Source organism: Myxine glutinosa, chromosome 1 (genome assembly GCF_964187855.1).
Source record: "Myxine glutinosa chromosome 1, kmMyxGlut1.1, whole genome shotgun sequence".
Lineage (NCBI taxonomy): Eukaryota > Metazoa > Chordata > Myxini > Myxiniformes > Myxinidae > Myxine > Myxine glutinosa.
The window spans coordinates 79,693,077-79,715,656 of NC_136261.1; the positions used below are offsets into that span (position 1 = coordinate 79,693,077).

General features: G+C 47.3%; 1 protein-coding gene across 1 annotated transcript in view; it reads right to left on the minus strand.

Annotated features, from left to right (window-relative positions):
- The window catches only part of FREM1 (FRAS1 related extracellular matrix 1), a 204,023-nt gene that overhangs the window by 96,568 nt on the left and 84,875 nt on the right, over positions 1-22,580 (minus strand). Inside the window, exon 14 of the mRNA XM_068114049.2 lies at positions 15,059-15,226. Within this exon, the coding sequence (XP_067970150.2) occupies positions 15,059-15,226 (168 nt within the window). The remainder of the gene's footprint in view (positions 1-15,058; positions 15,227-22,580) is intronic.

A 22,580-nucleotide genomic window follows, 5' to 3' on the forward strand; every position in this document is an offset into this window, starting at 1 on the left:
GAAGGAAACCATGTTTGATCGGTGGTGTGACTCGAAGGGGGATTTGGAAAGACTTCAACCTGTTGCGACAATTGATCTTGGTGGAGGATTTCAAACAGTGTGTCCAAGCGAACATTAAAGTACATCTGGATGAAAAGAAAGTACCAGAGTTGTATGAGGCAGCAACCGTGGCAGATGACTATGCCTTGACACACAGGATGGGGTTCCACAAACCTAACTTCCCACCTAGAGTTAGCCAGGGGAGTTATGGTAAATCAGGGGCGGAGAACAAATATTCATGCAGGCAGCCTAGAGATGACTATGGGGACAAATCTGAAACCGCGATTTTTAGGGATCAGAAGACTACAGTTCCAAGACAGACTTATCTTCCGGGGGGCCCGAGGCAGACCTCGAGTTTTCCTCCGGGCCTACTTGCGCTTTTTGCAAGAAACCTGGGCATTTGATGTCCCAATGTTACGCCCTGAAAAGGAAAAATCAGGAGCGGAGTCAAACTAGTACAACTCCGAATGCATTGGCAAATGCGAGAAATCGTCCTTGGATGACAGTGCCTTGTGAAGGTTCCCATGCCAAAGTTATGGCATCACAGAACGACCTTGTTCAAGAGGGTTACAAACCTTTTGTTTTAGAGGGGTTTGTGTCACTGGATGGAGACTTAACGAACCAGAGACCTGTTAGGGTATTGAGGGACACAAGAGCACATCAATCTTTGATGCTTGAGGGCATTTTGCCATTGTCAGAGAAGACGGCAACTGGTGTTAGTGTTTTTTTACAGGGGGTTGGTGGCTATGTTAAAGCTCCACTTCATGTCATCCATTTGAAGTCTGATTTGGTGTCAGGACCGGTCACCGTAGGTTTACAAGCCACTCTTCCTGTAAAGGGAATCTCTTTTGTTATCGGGAATGATTTGGCCGGTGGTCGAGTTTCTGGTAATCCGATGTTTGTTGAAAAGCCTCATATGGAAAATAACACTGCACAGTTAGAGCAGGAGATTCCGGGTATCTTCCATCCTGTGCCGCTACTCGTGCTATGGGTAGGAAGCGCTCTGAAGTGAAGGAGAAGGTACTGACGTCACGCTTTGCACAGTCACTTCTTGTCGAGTACCCTGAAACTAAGTGTCAGCACACACAAGTCATGGATGGAGGCAATGTTGGCAAGCTCTTTGTAGGTGGACTGAACTTTGACACAAGTGAAGATGTTCTGGACTCTATCTTTGGCAAATATGGACCACTCTTGGAAGTGCTGCTGATAAAAGGCAGGGAGACGCAAAAGTCGAGAGGGTTTGGCTTTGTCACGTTTGAAAACACAAAGGACGCCAAAGATGCAGAACAGGCTTTGAATGGTTGGACCATAGCAGTAGAGAAGGCTGGCCATGGGCGTCGAGGGGGCTATAGAGGAGGAAAACGTGGAGGTAGTTTCAGGGGTGGCTTTGGCTCCCGGGGTGGGAGTAGTAGTTTTGGTGGTGGCCGCAGTCGTGATTACTACGGAGGCTCCCAGCAGCAGCAGCGCAGTTTTGGCAACTCTCGACGGGATGACTATTACGGTGGTAGCCGAGATGGGGACCGCTACTCACGTGATTACAGCACCTGACTCTACAACCGACTCTACAACTGTGATTATGATTTTTATGATCAAGAGAAGAGTTGGAAGCACTGAGTGCTCAGGAGCAGCCGAGCCAAGATTCCTACATGGATTAACCCGTGAACTCCACGTTCCTAAATGCGTCCATGCAGTGAATACTTCAAGGCCTCAACACCCAACCACCATGAAACCTGGCTCTCAGCTCGGCCTCCTTCAAAAATTGCTATAGATTTGCTTTGCTTTGGATTTTTCATCACAACTCCTTAACCTTCATTCAAAAAATGAAAAATAAAAATCAGAGGTTGATGAGATGGAGTTTGGCTTTGCAGGAGTTCAACTTGGAAATTGAGCATGTAAAGGGCAGGGACAATGTCGTTGCTGATGCTTTATCCAGAGTGAACTAACTTTGGAAATTCCTGTAGGTTGTTGGAAGTTTTGTTGCTTTATTTTGGGGAATATTAATTATTGTTGCTCACGTGAATTGATAATTTGGGTGTGAGTTTTACTTTTGTTTGTTAAAAGAGTTTTTGCCTGCAAAGAAAGTTTTCACTATGTTCAAACTTTCTTTCTTGAGGGGGGGAAGTGTTATGGATTCGTCACTTCCGTTGTTGTGTTTTTCATCCACTGTAAACATTTGTCATTCCATGTGCTATTATTGTTGTCGTTTATGGGAAAAAGAGATTACTATTTTCAAAAGGTAAAAAAGTTAATGTTTTAAAAGAAACCGGAACCGGACGATGACGAAGAGGAAGAGGAGGAAGTGATGGCGGAGCGAGTGAGTCGGACAAGAAGCCGAGCTGTTTCGAGGTCTGGAGCGAACGATTGGCGAACGAGGGTCACGAGTGAACTTTGGGTTTCCCGGGAAAGGGATTCCTGCGATACAGTTGTTATCGCTGTGACAGATCAACCTGCGTGTCCGGTTTTGCGGTTGATTCCGAGGAGAATCATCGTAGTGCCGTTACGCCTAGAGAACGGGCCGTCGGCCATTTTGACTCTCGCGCTTTGCTCATCGCTCAAGGTTTTTCACTTCGCTTCAACCATTCTCACCGCATCCAGACGTTAATTTGGTGTGTGTGTGTAACGTGGCTTTTGAGTGGGAAATCTGCGGTTCGCCGATTGAGAGCCGTCAAACGTCCATACCTGAAGGTGTGATTTCCCCGTCGCTTCTCGAGGACACTTTCGCCCATCTTTGGCAGTGTAACTGTCAACCCAACGGGATTCTGGTCTCGATACGACATCGTACGGACGATCACTGGAGTGGATCGACTTTGGCTTGAAGACGGAACAACTTTGGCTTAAAGCCGGGAAAGAGACATTGGGGATGTTCTTTTCGCTCACTTGGAGCACAGTGAGTTATATATTACGAAACTGATGGTACCATCATAGGAATGATATATATTGATTGTACTTTTGATTAATATTGTTACTGTACCGTTATTCTTGTGTGACCTTAACACAATACTTGTTTGTTGGTAACAATTGGTGTGGTTTCACCATTGATCCTTGTGTTACATATTTATGTGAATGTATGTGGATTACCATTCAGGTCTTTGCTTATCCGTGTGTAGTATATTAAGGGTTGTTGTGATTGGAGGGTCAGGAGCCCTTCGGAACCAGTGGCCGGAAACGGAAGTGGCCGGAAACGGAAGAAAAAAAAAGACACGAGGAGAGAAAAAGGACGGGGATTCTTTTTCCTCGCCCCGCGACGACGAGAAGGTGGAATCGACCTTGCGCTGCGCGGAAAACAGGGGCGTTCCGAAACCCGTTTGGCGAGAGGAGTTACCTGGCCGCGTAATTACCTTTGGACACGTGAAGTCCCCGTGAGTTCGTGCACGGAACGTACGGGTCGCACTTTGGAGCCTCGCACGCGTTACAAACCGCGCTCGGTTTTCCCCGTCTACAAGGCCGCGTACGGGTCGCACGTCGAACCTCGCACGCGGTGAAAAACCGCGTTTGGGTTTCGCCCCGTCTACAAGGACGCGTCCGGGTCGCACGTCGAACCTCGCACGCGGTGAAAAACCGCGTTTGGGTTTCGCCCCGTCTACAAGGACGCGTACGGGTCGCACGTTGAGCCTCGCTCGTGTTGCAAATCGCGTTTGGGTTTCGCCCCGTCTACAAGGACGCGTACGGGTCGCACGTTGAGCCTCGCTCGCGTTGCAAACCGCGTTTTGGTTTTGCCCCGTTGCTTGGCAAGGAGGTGCGCTGCAACAGCTGTCCCCGGTACGAGACGGCACGTTGGAGCACGTCCGCCCGGGGTTCGTTCAACCACCCGTGTGCGGAGACGAGAGACATTGTGGGAGACATTGGCCACGGAGGGAGTCAGGAGTGGGGCTCACGTGAGGAATATATAAGATGGCCATCTTAGAGTTTGTGTAGATGAGTTTATACCTTGGTAATATTGACTGTGCATTGTTGATGGTTGTTGATTGCTCCGAGAATATATTATTGATTATTCCGGATCCTTGGTGTGGGGTTTCTTCTTGACCGGAATTCATATTGATTGCGTTACGAAAGCGTATAAACCATATATCTTTCTGGCGGGGTCCCTCCCACGGTCCGGGGGTCACCCAGACCAGGTAGTTACCGGGAGGACCACGTAACACTTGGCATACAGAATAACACATCTTTCTGCCGTGACTCCTCTCGGGGCTCGGAGGTACACCGTGACCGGGGTCTGGGGAGGAGCACAGAACAGAAATTGGGGGCTCGACTTTGCTGATTAAATTCCCTAACATCCTCGTCCGGGATAGAATTCCCTAACACCTGTCCGGGATAGAATTCCCTAACATTCCCAAAATTCCCAAATTTGGAATTTTTCTAACATTCCCAAATTTTTCAAAAAAAATTTGAAATTTTTTGTCTGAAGGTTAACAGGTGTTAACTGATAGTCACCATGGTGTTTGACGCAGAAATGTTTGCGGCGTCCGCTAATGAGGCACAGTTCCAAGCGTTAAAAAGATCGGAACTCTTGACATTGGCCAAATATTTTAACTTGGAGGTCCGAGTTAATATGAAGAAAGCAGAGATGCAGACATTGGTGGTAGAATCTCTGGTGGGACAAGGAACATGGAAAGAGGTAACCTTGGATTGGTTACCCGAGGAAAAAGAAAATGTGGAGCTCAGGAAAATGGAGATGCAACTGCAGAGCCAGGAAAGGTTAAAAGCAGAGGAAAGGAGAGCTGAAAAAGAACTCGAGAGAAGAGCAGAGGAAAGGAGAGCTGAAAAGGAACTCGAGGAAAGAGGAGCAGAACAGGAACGAGAACCCGAGGAGAGAAGAGCAGAGGAAAGGAGAGCTGAAAAAGAAAGAAGAGCAGAGGAAAGAGCAGAGGAAAGGAGAGCCGAACCGGAGTTAAAGGAACGTGACATGGAGTATCAGAAATAACTTAAACTCAAGGAGCTGGAATTAATGGGAAAACGGAGAGAAGTAGTATCCATGCCGGCTAGTTCGACAACTAGTTAGAACACTTGGGATGTTGGTAGGCATGTGAGGCTGGTTCCACCCTTCAATGAAAAGGAGGTAGCCAAGTTTTTTTTACACTTTGAGAAAGTGGCTCAAATGCTAAAATGGCCTGTGGGGTCCTGGACTATGTTAGTGCAAAGTGTTCTGGTGGGTAAAGCTCAAGATATCTATTCAGCTTTACCGAATGACCAATGTGCAGATTATGAGATAGTGAAGAAAACCATTCTCAAAGCCTATGAATTGGTCCCAGAAGCTTACCGGCAAAAATTCAGGAATGCCAGGAAGAGGGAGAGTGAGACCCATGTGGAGTTTGCCAGAATGAAGGAAACCATGTTTGATCGGTGGTGTGACTCGAAGGGGGATTTGGAAAGACTTCAACCTGTTGCGACAATTGATCTTGGTGGAGGATTTCAAACAGTGTGTCCAAGCGAACATTAAAGTACATCTGGATGAAAAGAAAGTACCAGAGTTGTATGAGGCAGCAACCGTGGCAGATGACTATGCCTTGACACACAGGATGGGGTTCCACAAACCTAACTTCCCACCTAGAGTTAGCCAGGGGAGTTATGGTAAATCAGGGGCGGAGAACAAATATTCATGCAGGCAGCCTAGAGATGACTATGGGGACAAATCTGAAACCGCGATTTTTAGGGATCAGAAGACTACAGTTCCAAGACAGACTTATCTTCCGGGGGGCCCGAGGCAGACCTCGAGTTTTCCTCCGGGCCTACTTGCGCTTTTTGCAAGAAACCTAGGCATTTGATATCCCAATGTTACACCCTGAAAAGGAAAAATCAGGAGCGGAGTCAAACTAGTACAACTCCGAATGCATTGGCAAATGCGAGAAATCGTCCTTGGATGACAGTGCCTTGTGAAGGTTCCCATGCCAAAGTTATGGCATTACAGAACGACCTTGTTCAAGAGGGTTACAAACCTTTTGTTTTAGAGGGGTTTGTGTCACTGGATGGAGACCTAACGAACCAGAGACCTGTTAGGGTATTGAGGGACACAAGAGCACATCAATCTTTGATGCTTGAGGGCATTTTGCCATTGTCAGAGAAGACGGCAACTGGTGTTAGTGTTTTTTTACAGGGGGTTGGTGGCTATGTTAAAGCTCCACTTCATGTCATCCATTTGAAGTCTGATTTGGTGTCAGGACTGGTCACCGTAGGTTTACAAGCCACTCTTCCTGTAAAGGGAATCTCTTTTGTTATCGGGAATGATTTGGCCGGTGGTCGAGTTTCTGGTAATCCGATGTTTGTTGAAAAGCCTCATATGGAAAATAACACTGCACAGTTAGAGCAGGAGATTCCGGGTATCTTCCATCCTGTGCCGCTACTTGTGCTATGGGTAGGAAGCGCTCTGAAGTGAAGGAGAAGGTACTGACGTCACGCTTTGCACAGTCACTTCTTGTCGAGTACCCTGAAACTAAGTGTCAGCACACACAAGTCATGGATGGAGGCAATGTTGGCAAGCTCTTTGTAGGTGGACTGAACTTTGACACAAGTGAAGATGTTCTGGACTCTATCTTTGGCAAATATGGACCACTCTTGGAAGTGCTGCTGATAAAAGGCAGGGAGACGCAAAAGTCGAGAGGGTTTGGCTTTGTCACGTTTGAAAACACAAAGGACGCCAAAGATGCAGAACAGGCTTTGAATGGTTGGACCATAGCAGTAGAGAAGGCTGGCCATGGGCGTCGAGGGGGCTATAGAGGAGGAAAACGTGGAGGTAGTTTCAGGGGTGGCTTTGGCTCCCGGGGTGGGAGTAGTAGTTTTGGTGGTGGCCGCAGTCGTGATTACTACGGAGGCTCCCAGCAGCAGCAGCGCAGTTTTGGCAACTCTCGACGGGATGACTATTATGGTGGTAGCCGAGATGGGGACCGCTACTCACGTGATTACAGCACCTGACTCTACAACCGACTCTACAACTGTGATTATGATTTTTATGATCAAGAGAAGAGTTGGAAGCACTGAGTGCTCAGGAGCAGCCGAGCCAAGATTCCTACATGGATTAACCCGTGAACTCCACGTTCCTAAATGCGTCCATGCAGTGAATACTTCAAGGCCTCAACACCCAACCACCATGAAACCTGGCTCTCAGCTCGGCCTCCTTCAAAAATTGCTATAGATTTGCTTTGCTTTGGATTTTTCATCACAACTCCTTAACCTTCATTCAAAAAATGAAAAATAAAAATCAGAGGTTGATGAGATGGAGTTTGGCTTTGCAGGAGTTCAACTTGGAAATTGAGCATGTAAAGGGCAGGGACAATGTCGTTGCTGATGCTTTATCCAGAGTGAACTAACTTTGGAAATTCCTGTAGGTTGTTGGAAGTTTTGTTGCTTTATTTTGGGGAATATTAATTATTGTTGCTCACGTGAATTGATAATTTGGGTGTGAGTTTTACTTTCGTTTGTTAAAAGAGTTTTTGCCTGCAAAGAAAGTTTTCACTATGTTCAAACTTTCTTTCTTGAGGGGGGGAAGTGTTATGGATTCGTCACTTCCGTTGTTGTGTTTTTCATCCACTGTAAACATTTGTCATTCCATGTGCTATTATTGTTGTCGTTTATGGGAAAAAGAGATTACTATTTTCAAAAGGTAAAAAAGTTAATGTTTTAAAAGAAACCGGAACCGGACGATGACGAAGAGGAAGAGGAGGAAGTGATGGCGGAGCGAGTGAGTCGGACAAGAAGCCGAGCTGTTTCGAGGTCTGGAGCGAACGATTGGCGAACGAGGGTCACGAGTGAACTTTGGGTTTCCCGGGAAAGAGATTCCTGCGATACAGTTGTTATCGCTGTGACAGATCAACCTGCGTGTCCGGTTTTGCGGTTGATTCCGAGGAGAATCATCGTAGTGCCGTTACGCCTCGAGAACGGGCCGTCGGCCATTTTGACTCTCGCGCTTTGCTCATCGCTCAAGGTTTTTCACTTCGCTTCAACCATTCTCACCGCATCCAGACGTTAATTTGGTGTGTGTGTGTAACGTGGCTTTTGAGTGGGAAATCTGCGGTTCGCCGATTGAGAGCCGTCAAACGTCCATACCTGAAGGTGTGATTTCCCCGTCGCTTCTCGAGGACACCTTCGCCCATCTTTGGCAGTGTAACTGTCAACCCAACGGGATTCTGGTCTCGATACGACATCGTACGGACGATCACTGGAGTGGATCGACTTTGGCTTGAAGACGGAACAACTTTGGCTTAAAGCCGGGAAAGAGACATTGGGGATGTTCTTTTCGCTCACTTGGAGCACAGTGAGTTATATATTACGAAACTGATGGTACCATAATAGGAATGATATATATTGATTGTACTTTTGATTAATATTGTTACTGTACCGTTATTCTTGTGTGACCTTAACACAATACTTGTTTGTTGGTAACAATTGGTGTGGTTTCACCATTGATCCTTGGCATACAGAATAACACATCTTTCTGCCGTGACTCCTCTCGGGGCTCGGAGGTACACCGTGACCGGGGTCTGGGGAGGAGCACAGAACAGAAATTGGGGGCTCGACTTTGCTGATTAAATTCCCTAACATCCTCGTCCGGGATAGAATTCCCTAACACCTGTCCGGGATAGAATTCCCTAACATTCCCAAAATTCCCAAATTTGGAATTTTTCTAACATTCCCAAATTTTTCAAAAAAAATTTGAAATTTTTTGTCTGAAGGTTAACAGGTGTTAACTGATAGTCACCATGGTGTTTGACGCAGAAATGTTTGCGGCGTCCGCTAATGAGGCACAGTTCCAAGCGTTAAAAAGATCGGAACTCTTGACATTGGCCAAATATTTTAACTTGGAGGTCCGAGTTAATATGAAGAAAGCAGAGATGCAGACATTGGTGGTAGAATCTCTGGTGGGACAAGGAACATGGAAAGAGGTAACCTTGGATTGGTTACCCGAGGAAAAAGAAAATGTGGAGCTCAGGAAAATGGAGATGCAACTGCAGAGCCAGGAAAGGTTAAAAGCAGAGGAAAGGAGAGCTGAAAAGGAACTCGAGGAAAGAGGAGCAGAACAGGAACGAGAACCCGAGGAGAGAAGAGCAGAGGAAAGGAGAGCTGAAAAAGAAAGAAGAGCAGAGGAAAGAGCAGAGGAAAGGAGAGCCGAACCGGAGTTAAAGGAACGTGACATGGAGTATCAGAAATAACTTAAACTCAAGGAGCTGGAATTAATGGGAAAACGGAGAGAAGTAGTATCCATGCCGGCTAGTTCGACAACTAGTTAGAACACTTGGGATGTTGGTAGGCATGTGAGGCTGGTTCCACCCTTCAATGAAAAGGAGGTAGCCAAGTTTTTTTTACACTTTGAGAAAGTGGCTCAAATGCTAAAATGGCCTGTGGGGTCCTGGACTATGTTAGTGCAAAGTGTTCTGGTGGGTAAAGCTCAAGATATCTATTCAGCTTTACCGAATGACCAATGTGCAGATTATGAGATAGTGAAGAAAACCATTCTCAAAGCCTATGAATTGGTCCCAGAAGCTTACCGGCAAAAATTCAGGAATGCCAGGAAGAGGGAGAGTGAGACCCATGTGGAGTTTGCCAGAATGAAGGAAACCATGTTTGATCGGTGGTGTGACTCGAAGGGGGATTTGGAAAGACTTCAACCTGTTGCGACAATTGATCTTGGTGGAGGATTTCAAACAGTGTGTCCAAGCGAACATTAAAGTACATCTGGATGAAAAGAAAGTACCAGAGTTGTATGAGGCAGCAACCGTGGCAGATGACTATGCCTTGACACACAGGATGGGGTTCCACAAACCTAACTTCCCACCTAGAGTTAGCCAGGGGAGTTATGGTAAATCAGGGGCGGAGAACAAATATTCATGCAGGCAGCCTAGAGATGACTATGGGGACAAATCTGAAACCGCGATTTTTAGGGATCAGAAGACTACAGTTCCAAGACAGACTTATCTTCCGGGGGGCCCGAGGCAGACCTCGAGTTTTCCTCCGGGCCTACTTGCGCTTTTTGCAAGAAACCTAGGCATTTGATATCCCAATGTTACACCCTGAAAAGGAAAAATCAGGAGCGGAGTCAAACTAGTACAACTCCGAATGCATTGGCAAATGCGAGAAATCGTCCTTGGATGACAGTGCCTTGTGAAGGTTCCCATGCCAAAGTTATGGCATCACAGAACGACCTTGTTCAAGAGGGTTACAAACCTTTTGTTTTAGAGGGGTTTGTGTCACTGGATGGAGACCTAACGAACCAGAGACCTGTTAGGGTATTGAGGGACACAAGAGCACATCAATCTTTGATGCTTGAGGGCATTTTGCCATTGTCAGAGAAGACGGCAACTGGTGTTAGTGTTTTTTTACAGGGGGTTGGTGGCTATGTTAAAGCTCCACTTCATGTCATCCATTTGAAGTCTGATTTGGTGTCAGGACCGGTCACCGTAGGTTTACAAGCCACTCTTCCTGTAAAGGGAATCTCTTTTGTTATCGGGAATGATTTGGCCGGTGGTCGAGTTTCTGGTAATCCGATGTTTGTTGAAAAGCCTCATATGGAAAATAACACTGCACAGTTAGAGCAGGAGATTCCGGGTATCTTCCATCCTGTGCCGCTACTCGTGCTATGGGTAGGAAGCACTCTGAAGTGAAGGAGAAGGTACTGACGTCACGCTTTGCACAGTCACTTCTTGTCGAGTACCCTGAAACTAAGTGTCAGCACACACAAGTCATGGATGGAGGCAATGTTGGCAAGCTCTTTGTAGGTGGACTGAACTTTGACACAAGTGAAGATGTTCTGGACTCTATCTTTGGCAAATATGGACCACTCTTGGAAGTGCTGCTGATAAAAGGCAGGGAGACGCAAAAGTCGAGAGGGTTTGGCTTTGTCACGTTTGAAAACACAAAGGACGCCAAAGATGCAGAACAGGCTTTGAATGGTTGGACCATAGCTGTAGAGAAGGCTGGCCATGGGCGTCGAGGGGGCTATAGAGGAGGAAAACGTGGAGGTAGTTTCAGGGGTGGCTTTGGCTCCCGGGGTGGGAGTAGTAGTTTTGGTGGCGGCCGCAGTCGTGATTACTACGGAGGCTCCCAGCAGCAGCAGCGCAGTTTTGGCAACTCTCGACGGGATGACTATTACGGTGGTAGCCGAGATGGGGACCGCTACTCACGTGATTACAGCACCTGACTCTACAACCGACTATACAACTGTGATTATGATTTTTATGATCAAGAGAAGAGTTGGAAGCACTGAGTGCTCAGGAGCAGCCGAGCCAAGATTCCTACATGGATTAACCCGTGAACTCCACGTTCCTAAATGCGTCCATGCAGTGAATACTTCAAGGCCTCAACACCCAACCACCATGAAACCTGGCTCTCAGCTCGGCCTCCTTCAAAAATTGCTATAGATTTGCTTTGCTTTGGATTTTTCATCACAACTCCTTAACCTTCATTCAAAAAATGAAAAATAAAAATCAGAGGTTGATGAGATGGAGTTTGGCTTTGCAGGAGTTCAACTTGGAAATTGAGCATGTAAAGGGCAGGGACAATGTCGTTGCTGATGCTTTATCCAGAGTGAACTAACTTTGGAAATTCCTGTAGGTTGTTGGAAGTTTTGTTGCTTTATTTTGGGGAATATTAATTATTGTTGCTCACGTGAATTGATAATTTGGGTGTGAGTTTTACTTTTGTTTGTTAAAAGAGTTTTTGCCTGCAAAGAAAGTTTTCACTATGTTCAAACTTTCTTTCTTGAGGGGGGGGAAGTGTTATGGATTCGTCACTTCCGTTGTTGTGTTTTTCATCCACTGTAAACATTTGTCATTCCATGTGCTATTATTGTTGTCGTTTATGGGAAATAGAGATTACTATTTTCAAAAGGTAAAAAAGTTAATGTTTTAAAAGAAACCGGAACCGGACGATGACGAAGAGGAAGAGGAGGAAGTGATGGCGGAGCGAGTGAGTCGGACAAGAAGCCGAGCTGTTTCGAGGTCTGGAGCGAACGATTGGCGAACGAGGGTCACGAGTGAACTTTGGGTTTCCCGGGAAAGGGATTCCTGCGATACAGTTGTTATCGCTGTGACGGATCAACCTGCGTGTCCGGTTTTGCGGTTGATTCCGAGGAGAATCATCGTAGTGCCGTTACGCCTCGAGAACGGGCCGTCGGCCATTTTGACTCTCGCGCTTTGCTCATCGCTCAAGGTTTTTCACTTCGCTTCAACCATTCTCACCGCATCCAGACGTTAATTTGGTGTGTGTGTGTAACGTGGCTTTTGAGTGGGAAATCTGCGGTTCGCCGATTGAGAGCCGTCAAACGTCCATACCTGAAGGTGTGATTTCCCCGTCGCTTCTCGAGGACACCTTCGCCCATCTTTGGCAGTGTAACTGCCAACCCAACGGGATTCTGGTCTCGATACGACATCGTACGGACGATCACTGGAGTGGATCGACTTTGGCTTGAAGCCGGAATCAACTTTGGCTTGAAGCCGGGAAAGAGACATTGGGGATGTGCTTTTCGCTCACTTGGAGCACAGTGAGTTATATATTACGAAACTGATGGTACCATCATAGGATTCAGTTTGATTAATATTGTTACTGTACCGTTATTCTTGTGTGACCTTAATACAATACTTGTTTGTTGGTAACAATTGGTGTGGTTTCACCATTGATCCTTGGCATACAGAATAACACATCTTTCTGCCGTGACTCCTCTCGGGGCTCGGAGGTACACCGTGACCGGGGTCTGGGGAGGAGCCCGTAACACAATGTTCAGACATACATGGTGGCGGCCATCTTTGATTTTGACGTAGCGACCCAATTTTCAATAGCCTTCTTCCTTATGCCTAGATACACCCACACACCAGATTAGCAGTTGGTACCTCGCTTATTTTTCAAGATATTCCACTCACAACGTTCAGACATACATGGCGGTGGCCATCTTGGATTTTGACGTGGCGACCCAATTTTCAATAGCCTTCTTCCTTATGCGTAGATACACCCACACACCAGATTAGAAGTTGGTACCTCCCTTATTTTTCAAGATATTCGGCTCACAAGGTTCAGACATGTATATGGTGGTGGCCATCTTTGGATTTTGACGTGGCGACCCAATTTTCAATCGCGTTCTTCCTTATGCGTAAATACACCCACACACCAGATTAGAAGTTAGTAGTTCGTTTATTTTTCAAGATATTTCGCTCACAAGGTTCAGACATTTTTATGGTGGTGGCCATCTTGGCGTTTGACGTGGCGACCCAATTTTCAATAGCTTTCTTCCTTATGCCTAGTTGCACCCACACACCAAATTAGAATTTGGTCCTTCACTTATGCACGCACGCACGTCCGCAAGCATGCACGCATCCACGCACGGACGGACGGACGCACGTACGCACGGACAGACGGACGCAAACACGGACGGAGGGGAAAACCATAGTCCCCCTTTCGCTCTGCGGTGCGACGGGGGACAAAAAGGGATCACGGTGCCCAAAAAAGGCCAACCCCTGCTCTGCAGGGAAACATGGCCTCTAAAGGTGGTTCATTTGGATGGTGGCTTTTAGACACATACATGGGACACATAGGTATAGATGGTGGTAGATTTAGACACATACATGGGACACATACGTATGGATGGTGGTAGATTTAGACACATACATGGGACACGTACGTATGGATGGTGGTAGATTTAGACACATACATGGGACACATACGTATAGATGGTGGTAGATTTAGACACATACATGGGACACATACGTATGGATGGTGGTAGACATCACCTGTTGAGTAATAAAGCGACGCATATCTAAAATCACGATTATTTGCCTCACATTTACTCTAAAACATTCACTACAAAAATAACTGAACTTTACTAAACAATGTTATCAGCCTAGGAGTCATTTCCACAACAATATGAAAGAGGATGCTTAAAAAAAAAAAAAATGCTGACTACAGCAGCACTGTATTCAAAAAAGGTAACACCAATTATACGTGAAGAAGTGGAAGGATACTACTTGTGCTACTACTACTATGACTATACTATCTGGACAAAATAAGTTAGGGATCATAATTTTCATTTCATTTATTTTCACGTGGAAAAATATTTTAGTGGTATTCTCGATACGAAAACATAACAGAACAATTTGTTAACAACTTGAAAAAGAATATGAGCAAGTTCATACAACCATCACGGAGCAATTATTCGTTTCATCCAGCAACCCGCAAAATCAATGTGAAATTCACTATGAGGCCAATAATTCAGTCACTAAAAATGTCTTGCTAATAGTCTCAATAAGATGTATGTCCAGAGATGTCATCAGAGATGGCTGAACAGATCTTCATCAAACTTTCAGAGGTTCATCAATGAGTGCCTGGGAGTGTTTTAGGCAAAAAAAAAAAAAAATTGAAAAAAAAAAATTCGTTTTTTTGGAGTTAAAAAATAAATAAATAAATAAATCGCTCGATAGTGCCGAAGCATTTTAAAATTAATGACAGTTATATACAAGTACACATTCGCATAAATAAATACAAAACAATCACCAGACATTTGAATACAAATAAATCAAACAATTCCGGAAGTGTACGAAGTTGGTAGTACGGCTTCTTCTTCTTCCTGATCGGCAACACACTTAACTCAGAAACGTGATGAACGCCACATTCACCCACCAGCATATGTATGAACCCCTTCCTCTCCTGCCTCCCTTCCCCTCCCCTCCCCCCCCCTTCTCCTCCCCTCCACACCCTTTCCACCCTCCAGCCCTTCTCTCCTTCCCTCTCCTTTCCCCCCATCCCTGCCCCTTCCCCCTTCCTTCCCCCTTCCCCCCTCCCCTCCCCTCCCACCCCCTCACCCCTTTCCCCCCCTCCCTTCCCTCCCCCTCCTCCCATCCCCTCCCCCTCCCCTCCCCTCCCCCCCCACCTGTCCCCTCCCCCACCCGGCAACGCCGGGTACTTCTGCTAGTAGTTTATAATCTGGTCAGAAAATGTACCCAGTGCAGACAGCTCAAAGGGCAGAAAGCTACTGCTCAACTATCCTGCAAACCCTGCTTTTTGAATTACTGGTAGAAAATAAATAAATAAATGTATATTTAATTACCTCAGGCATCTGATTGTCCACTGGCAGTACCGTGATATTGAAGAACTGCTCATGCATGGGTCCGCCATGCTCATCCGTCACCATGAAGCCAAACTGTATGAAAATGGAATTTGGACCGATATCTTCTATGGGGGGCATGTAGGCTACCTTGAAGTGGTTCACAGCATGCTGTGTACAGAAAAAAGGAGGAGTATGGAGAGAGGCAAATACCACTAGACATCAAAAGTAATCAATCAAACACATGGCAGTGCCAAGGTCTGCATTGCAAAATTAATTAATTAATTAATCATTCAATTTGCAATCTATGTATTTTATAGACATCATGATGTTTTCGAGACAAATGCATGTTCTAATAGTACGTACTTTATTGATGCATGCACATTCTTAATACACGTACTTTATAGACGTACTCACATTCTTAATAGTATGTATGCCTTATATATGCTTATAGACATACTTCCATTTTAATAGTACATACTTTATAGACATGCTCACATTATAAGAGCACATACTTCATAGACATGCTCACATTATAATAGTACATACTTTATAGACATGCTCACATTATAATAGTACATACTTTATCGACATGCTCAGTGCTCACATTATAATAGTACATACTTTATCGACATATTCACATTATAATAGTACATAATTTATCGACACATTCACATTACAAGAGGTACATACTTTATTGTCCTATTCACATTATAAGAGCACATACTTTATAGACCTGTTCACATTATAAGAGTACATACTTTATAGACCTATTCACATTATAAGAGTACATACTTTATAGACCTATTCACATTATAAGAGTACATACTTTATCGACATATTCACATTATAAGAGTACATACTTTATAGACATGCTCACATTATAATAGTACATACTTTATCGACATATTCACATTATAATAGTACAAAATTTATAGACACATTCACATTACAAGAGGTACATACTTTATTGTCCTATTCACATTATAAGAGTACATACTTTATAGACCAATTCACATTATAATAGTACATGCTTTATCGACATGCTCACATTATAATAGTACATACTATCGCGCCGACCCTTCCGGTTAAGACCAGGGACCGCGAATGGACCAGAACGGATTTACTGGAGGCGACGACCAAACACGGATTTTGCTTATGTTGCGCGGGAAGAAGAAGGGAAGTGGAAGCTGTGGTAAAAGCGCTCACCTTCAGCGAACCGACGGCAGCTTCGATCCTGCAGGGAAATTAATGAACTCGAACAAACAAGATTTAATGTACAAAAACAGAGATTTATTCCACAGAACCCGATAACAAGAAACGCGACGGTAATCAAATAAACTAAATCCGATATTGGGATCCCACACACCGCACCTCGAATACGCACACAGGAATGGATGAAAGGAAAAGAATCGTCGTGTGGTGGAATGTGGTGCGTCTTAACTGTCCGTCGTCTTGTAGTGTCTGCCGTCCAAACACGGCTCCGTTCGGCCCTGCTCGTACGCCACCAGGCCTCGCTCCAAGCTCCAATCGATCGCACACTTCGACAGGCCCCGATGCGACTCGCTCCACTGCACACCACGAGGTCCTGCACGCTCACCACCAAAACTCCACGAAGGGCCGAGCACCGCTCCATGCACCACGAAGAACGCGATCTCCAACACGAGCACGAACTCAGAACGAAGAACGAAGAAGAACGGCAAAAAGGGGGGGGGGGGGGGGAGAGGGCCAACGGAGAGCAATTTGCGACTGCACACTATGAAAACCCAAGAGAGCTGCTGCTTTGAGCCAAGCGCGCGAATGTCGTGCAGCGCCCCCTTTTATGGCATGGCCTGTGACGTCGGTCTCGACGCGCCCTCTGTTTAGCCGAGTCTCCCCGCACCGGTACTGCTCGACCCCCTCCCTGCCCAGCCAACCGTCCTCCCGCGCGTGGCCCCCGGCCTTGCCACGAGGCCGTTCCAGGCCAGCTGGAGGTGTCGCCAGCTGCGGCCCATACGTCGGTGCCCCGAACTGGCCCCCTGCCCATTTTCTTCCGAAGTCCTTGTCAGGGAATGGGAATTTAATTACTGTGTGCAATAAAGGGCCTATCTAAGTGTCTACAGGTGTGCGTTGCCACAAGGGACAAAGGTTTGATTACCAGGTGTGACACACAAGGGCTGTTATCTTTAATCCCTATCACTACCTAGCACACAAACATCCTGGTATGTTTACAGGTATACTCCTTAACCGACAAACCGGACTAAACATGGAACTTATTACAGGGTTGATTCCTTATCGCGACAAACGAAGCATGTTACCTATTCAGATCTACCTGACTCTAGATATTTCTCTACCCCACCGGCATAACACAGCCCCCCCCCCCCCACCCTTCCTGGAACCATAGCTCCTGCTGGGTTCACTGCAGGCGCTACCATTCCAGTCTTAACACTTACTGTCTCACACTTAATTAGCCTATGAAATAAATCAGGAGGGCTGTGGGAAGTGAGCCGGACTTCCTACCTATTCTCCTTAACATGCTAATCCCCTTAACAAGCATGCAATCAAATATTCACATTTCATTCGTTGTTCCTGCGGAGGGAGGAAACAAGCCACACGCAAAAACTACTTTAACCACAAACTTATCCTTATTCAAAAATGCCGAACACTAATAAACATTTTTACATACTCCAGTCTACAGACCGCGTCCCCCGGTGGCTGCCACAAGACACAACCTTACCTGCGGGGCCATCCAATGCACCCCTAAATTTCCGCGGGCCCTGTCCAGGTGTTACAGGTGAGTGACATGGCTCGGTGGATTTCGCCCTCATTCATTCAACACCGACCCCTTAACCACTCATTCTCATTCCAAACTCATTACACACAAAATCATTTCAAGCACGTATTTCACCTCCCTGCAGGACCATGGCATTGATGTCATTCATGTGTGCATTTCATTTCTCAACTCGGCAGCGGGGAGGTACCGCACAACAGGATGGTGGGGGCGCATCAGGGTGTGGTGCCCGCAGCCCCAAAACAAGTCAACCGACTTACAAGTTCATTGCCCCCCCCCCCCCTTTACCTCTTGGCCCCGTGGCAGCCCAACAGCCCTTTCCACCGTTACCCCACCGGTGAGGGTCTCCACACACCAGGCTCCGTTGCCTCCTGCTTCCGCACAGCTCCACGGGTCGCCGGGGGTCTCCTTTACCCCACGGCGCCCAACCAGACCCTCCACCGACGAGCTCCAATTTCCAGATACCACCGGCTGCCATGGATTATTGCCACAGAGGGGGGCTGCAGGCATCGCTCCTCAGAGACTGATCTGTACCTGCGGACACACAGACCTTCCCCACCCACAAGATCCCAAAACACATCTCCTCCCCCGCTGCCATTCAATTCTCAACACATTTCCATAGATGGTGTTACAAAAAGTTGCCATGGCCTGCCATTCTGAAATCCCATTCACCTTTAACCAATACATCTTCGAAACACAATAATCACCACTCACTCTTCATTATCTCCACTCTCACGACCACATGAAAATACATCACCACAACACTAACACAAACGCCACCCACAAGACTCTGTGGCACACATTCCATCCCCCTCACCGGCCATGTCATCACTCTCACCGCCCCCAACTCCAAATTACATGTCCCAAAATTTCCATAAGCAAGTCCTGCAGCCTGGGACAGTAAACATCGGTTCCTCTCACCTGAAACTCAGGTAGTTGCAGGTTGGTCAGGTCCAAGAGTGCCATCCACCACACCTAGTTTCCCCCTCACCCTTCCAATCCACCCAGGAGCCTCCCGACCCATGTAGGGGATCAATCTATCCCCGTGAACTATCTGTGGAAGGGTATGCGGGCCCATCTACATTTTGAACACCACATCAGTCACCTGTAGAAGCACCACCCCGGGGCCCTTCCAAGGTGAGGTGAGTTTTGGACACACCCCCTTCCTTCTCGGGGCCAGTAGAGCCAAATAAGGTCTCCGGGAAGGAACCGAGGTGTGTGTGCCCGAGCGTCATACCGCGTTTTCATATGCGAGGAAGCCAAGCCAATTTGCTTCCTCGCAAACCCGTGAGCCTTTTCCATGCTCGTCTTCAAATTGGTTGCATAACTTTCCACAGATGCTTCACCCGGTTCCTCTGGTGACGGTCCCATCAACAAATCTGTGGGAACTCGCATCTCCCTACCGAACATCAACATGGTGGGGGTTGACCGAGTGGTCGCATGCTGTGCGGTCCGGTATGCCATCAGTATAAAGGGGAGGTGCTCGTCCCAATCCTGTTGGTTTTCAGATGTAAAGAGTGCCAATTGTGTCAACAATGTCCGGTTGAATCTCTCCACCATCCCATCTGATTGAGGCCTAAGAGGGGTCGTCCTGGTCTTGTGAATTTGGAGGAGCTCGCACACCGACCGTAGGAGTGCGGATTCAAAGTTCCGGCCCTGGTCGGTATGTAGCTCCCTTGGAACGCCAAATCGGGAGAAGAATCCCTCCACTAAAACTTGAGCTACCAGCTGGGCTTCCTGGTTGGGCAATGGGTAGGCTTCTGGCCACTTGGTGAAGTAGTCCATTGCCACCATAATGTACCGGTTCCCTCGGCGGGTGGCTGGCAGGAGCCCCACCACATCTACTGCCACCCGCTCAAGTGGTGCTCCTACATTGTACACCTGGAGCGGGGCCTTGCGCGCACATGGGGGTCCCTTCTTACCGCGGCAGAGGTCGCAGGATCTCACCCAATCTTGAATGTCCCTGCCCGAATTCACCCAGTTGAACCTCTGCCGCAATTTGGACAAAGTTTTGGCCACGCCCAAATGTCCCATTGTCCTAGTCCCGTGCACGTGCCCCATGACCACTTCCTTCAATTTATTTGGTACAATTATTAACCAGGAGGCTACATCGCCCGTTGGTGTTACCCACTTTCTAAACAAATAGCCATCTTTCAACCCCAACAACTGCCACTGTGCCCAATAGGCCTTTACCTGGGCCCCGTGTGGAGCAATCTCCTCCCAAGAAGGTCTTTTGTCCTCCTCTAGCCAATGAAAAAGGGGCCCCAAAACAGGATCCTCCCTTTGACTCTCTCGCCAATTCACATCGCCCAATTCAGGTGGGGGTTGTGGCAAAGTTCGCCTGGTCACTCTTGCTGCATATAGGCATGCATCAATTTGGTCCTGCCCAATTGGATCCTTGGCTTCTTGTCTATCACAAAATTTGTTTCACCCGCTTGCAAAACAACTTGGATGCAAAACAACTCTCCACAGCCCACCTCCTCCCCTCACCCTTCTCCAATAAACATAACCACACATCCAAAGATAGGGGAAATACCCCTCGCGCTCACCAGCTAAAACAGACAATATACTGCACTGACTAAAGGTATGTTCTGACTAAATTAGTTACCCAATAGGCCACACCCCGGGGCCCAATAGCCCAATAGGTCACAACAAGGGCGCCGAGAGAGAGCGTCTGCATTGGCATGTGCTTTGCCGGGCCGATGTTGCACAGTGAAATTATACTGCTGCAGCCTCTCAAGCCACCTTGCAATTTGTCCCTCCGGCTCTTTGAACCGAAGAAGCCATTGCACGGAGGCATGATCCACTCGGATCACAAACTCCCTCCCATAAAGGTAAGGGTGAAAGTGTCCAACTGCAGACAGTAGGGCCAATAGTTCTTTGCGGGTAACGCAATAATTTCGCTCAGGCCTCGAAAGTGCCCGACTGTAATACGCAATAACCCTCTCGACTCCCTGTTGCATTTGTGACAACACAGCTCCCAATCCTTCCTGGCTCGCATCTGTGTAAAACCACCGTTTAGAGGCCATTTTTCCCCGCAAGGCAGGGGTTGGCCTTTTCGGGGACCATGGTTGTTGTTGTTTTTTGGTCCCCTTTTTGAAGCAATGTTTTACGGCCGGATGCCCTTCCTGCCGCCAACCCTGTTTGTCGCCTTTTTACGATAAACAGGGAATTACCAGTGTACTGGTACTCAATTTGCCGACCTCGGAAGGATGACAGGCTGAGTCAACCCCCCTGGCGTTAATTCAGCGATCGACCGGGATTCGAACCCAGGATCCTTGGATCCTAAGCTGGCACCCTAGCCGCTAGCCCAACACCAGGGAATTACTTTCGTATCTGTGTCCAATATGTAATATTGGCATCATCCGTCGGGTATGCCAAAACTGGGGCCTCCACCAGACGTTGTTTTAAGTGACTGAATGCCTCGATGCAGCTCTCTGACCATATAAATCGGGCTCCTTTCTCCATCAATTTGTGCAAGGGTCTTGCAATTTCTGCGAAATTTGCCACAAATCTCCTGTAGTAAGAGCAGAGGCCCAAAAATCCTCTGACCTCTCTTACATTTTTGGGGGCGGGCCACTCTTTTACAGCCTTTACTTTTCCAGGGTCAGTGGCCACGCCACTCTCACTAATCACGTGACCCAGGTAAGTCACCTCTCTCCTGAAAATTTTGCACTTGCTCGGATTCAATTTCAATCCAGCCCCTCTTAATCTCTCAAATACCTCTGACAATTTTTTAGCAGCCTGTTCAAATGTGGGAGCATGGACCAATACGTCATCCAGATAGACAAGGCAAGTCTGCCATGGTAAGCCAATTAAAACACGTTCCATCAGACGCTCAAACGTGGCAGGGGCATTGTACAATCCAAAAGGCATGACTACAAACTGCCAGAGACCCTTTCCTGTGGTGAACGCTGTTTTCTCTCTCGCCTCTTTATCCATCTCCACCTGCCAATAACCACTCTTTAAATCCAATGTAGAAAACCATTTTGAGCCTGAAACGGCATCGAGGGTGTCATCAATCCTTGGCAGGGGATATGAGTCTTTGAGTGTCACGTGATTGAGCTGGTGGTAGTCCACACAGAACCGAGTGGTCCCATCCTTCTTTTTCACCAGCACAATGGGTGACACCCAAGGACACACCGAGGGCTCGATAAATCCAGCTCTTTCCATTTTGCTCACCTGTTCTTCGGCCTCCTCTTTCTTAGCGAAAGGGAGCCGCCTTGGCAGTTGGCGAACAGGCCGAACCTCGCCAGTACTAATTTGGTGCCTGACGAGACTCGTGCATCCAACATCCTCGGGGGAGAGAGAAAAAACATCCAAGTTCTTACCAACCAAATTGTGCAATGTCTCTACCTGCTCCGATGTTAGGCCCTCTTCAGAGCGTGTCATCATGTCCCGCACTTCCTCTGGCCAATCACATTTCCCCAAATTTTCCCCTCTTTCCGGCTGTACTGGCAAGCATGTGGATCCACTTCCTCCGGTGACCTCTACTACACTACTGCATTTGGCTACGATGGCTCCGCCCCTTACAGTGCGGGGGCTATCGGACAAGTTGAGCAGCCTAACTGCCAACATAGGCCCACGGGTGTCTACGAGGGTGCGACCCACCATCAATCCCTCAGTCCCCTGCGAGGACCACAACTCCACTAGCCCCAGTTGGCCAATGGGTTGAGCACCTGCTGCTAACTCCACCAACACCACTCTCTCGGACCTGGGGGGCACGGTCACAGTGCGTGGCACCTCCAGCCACGT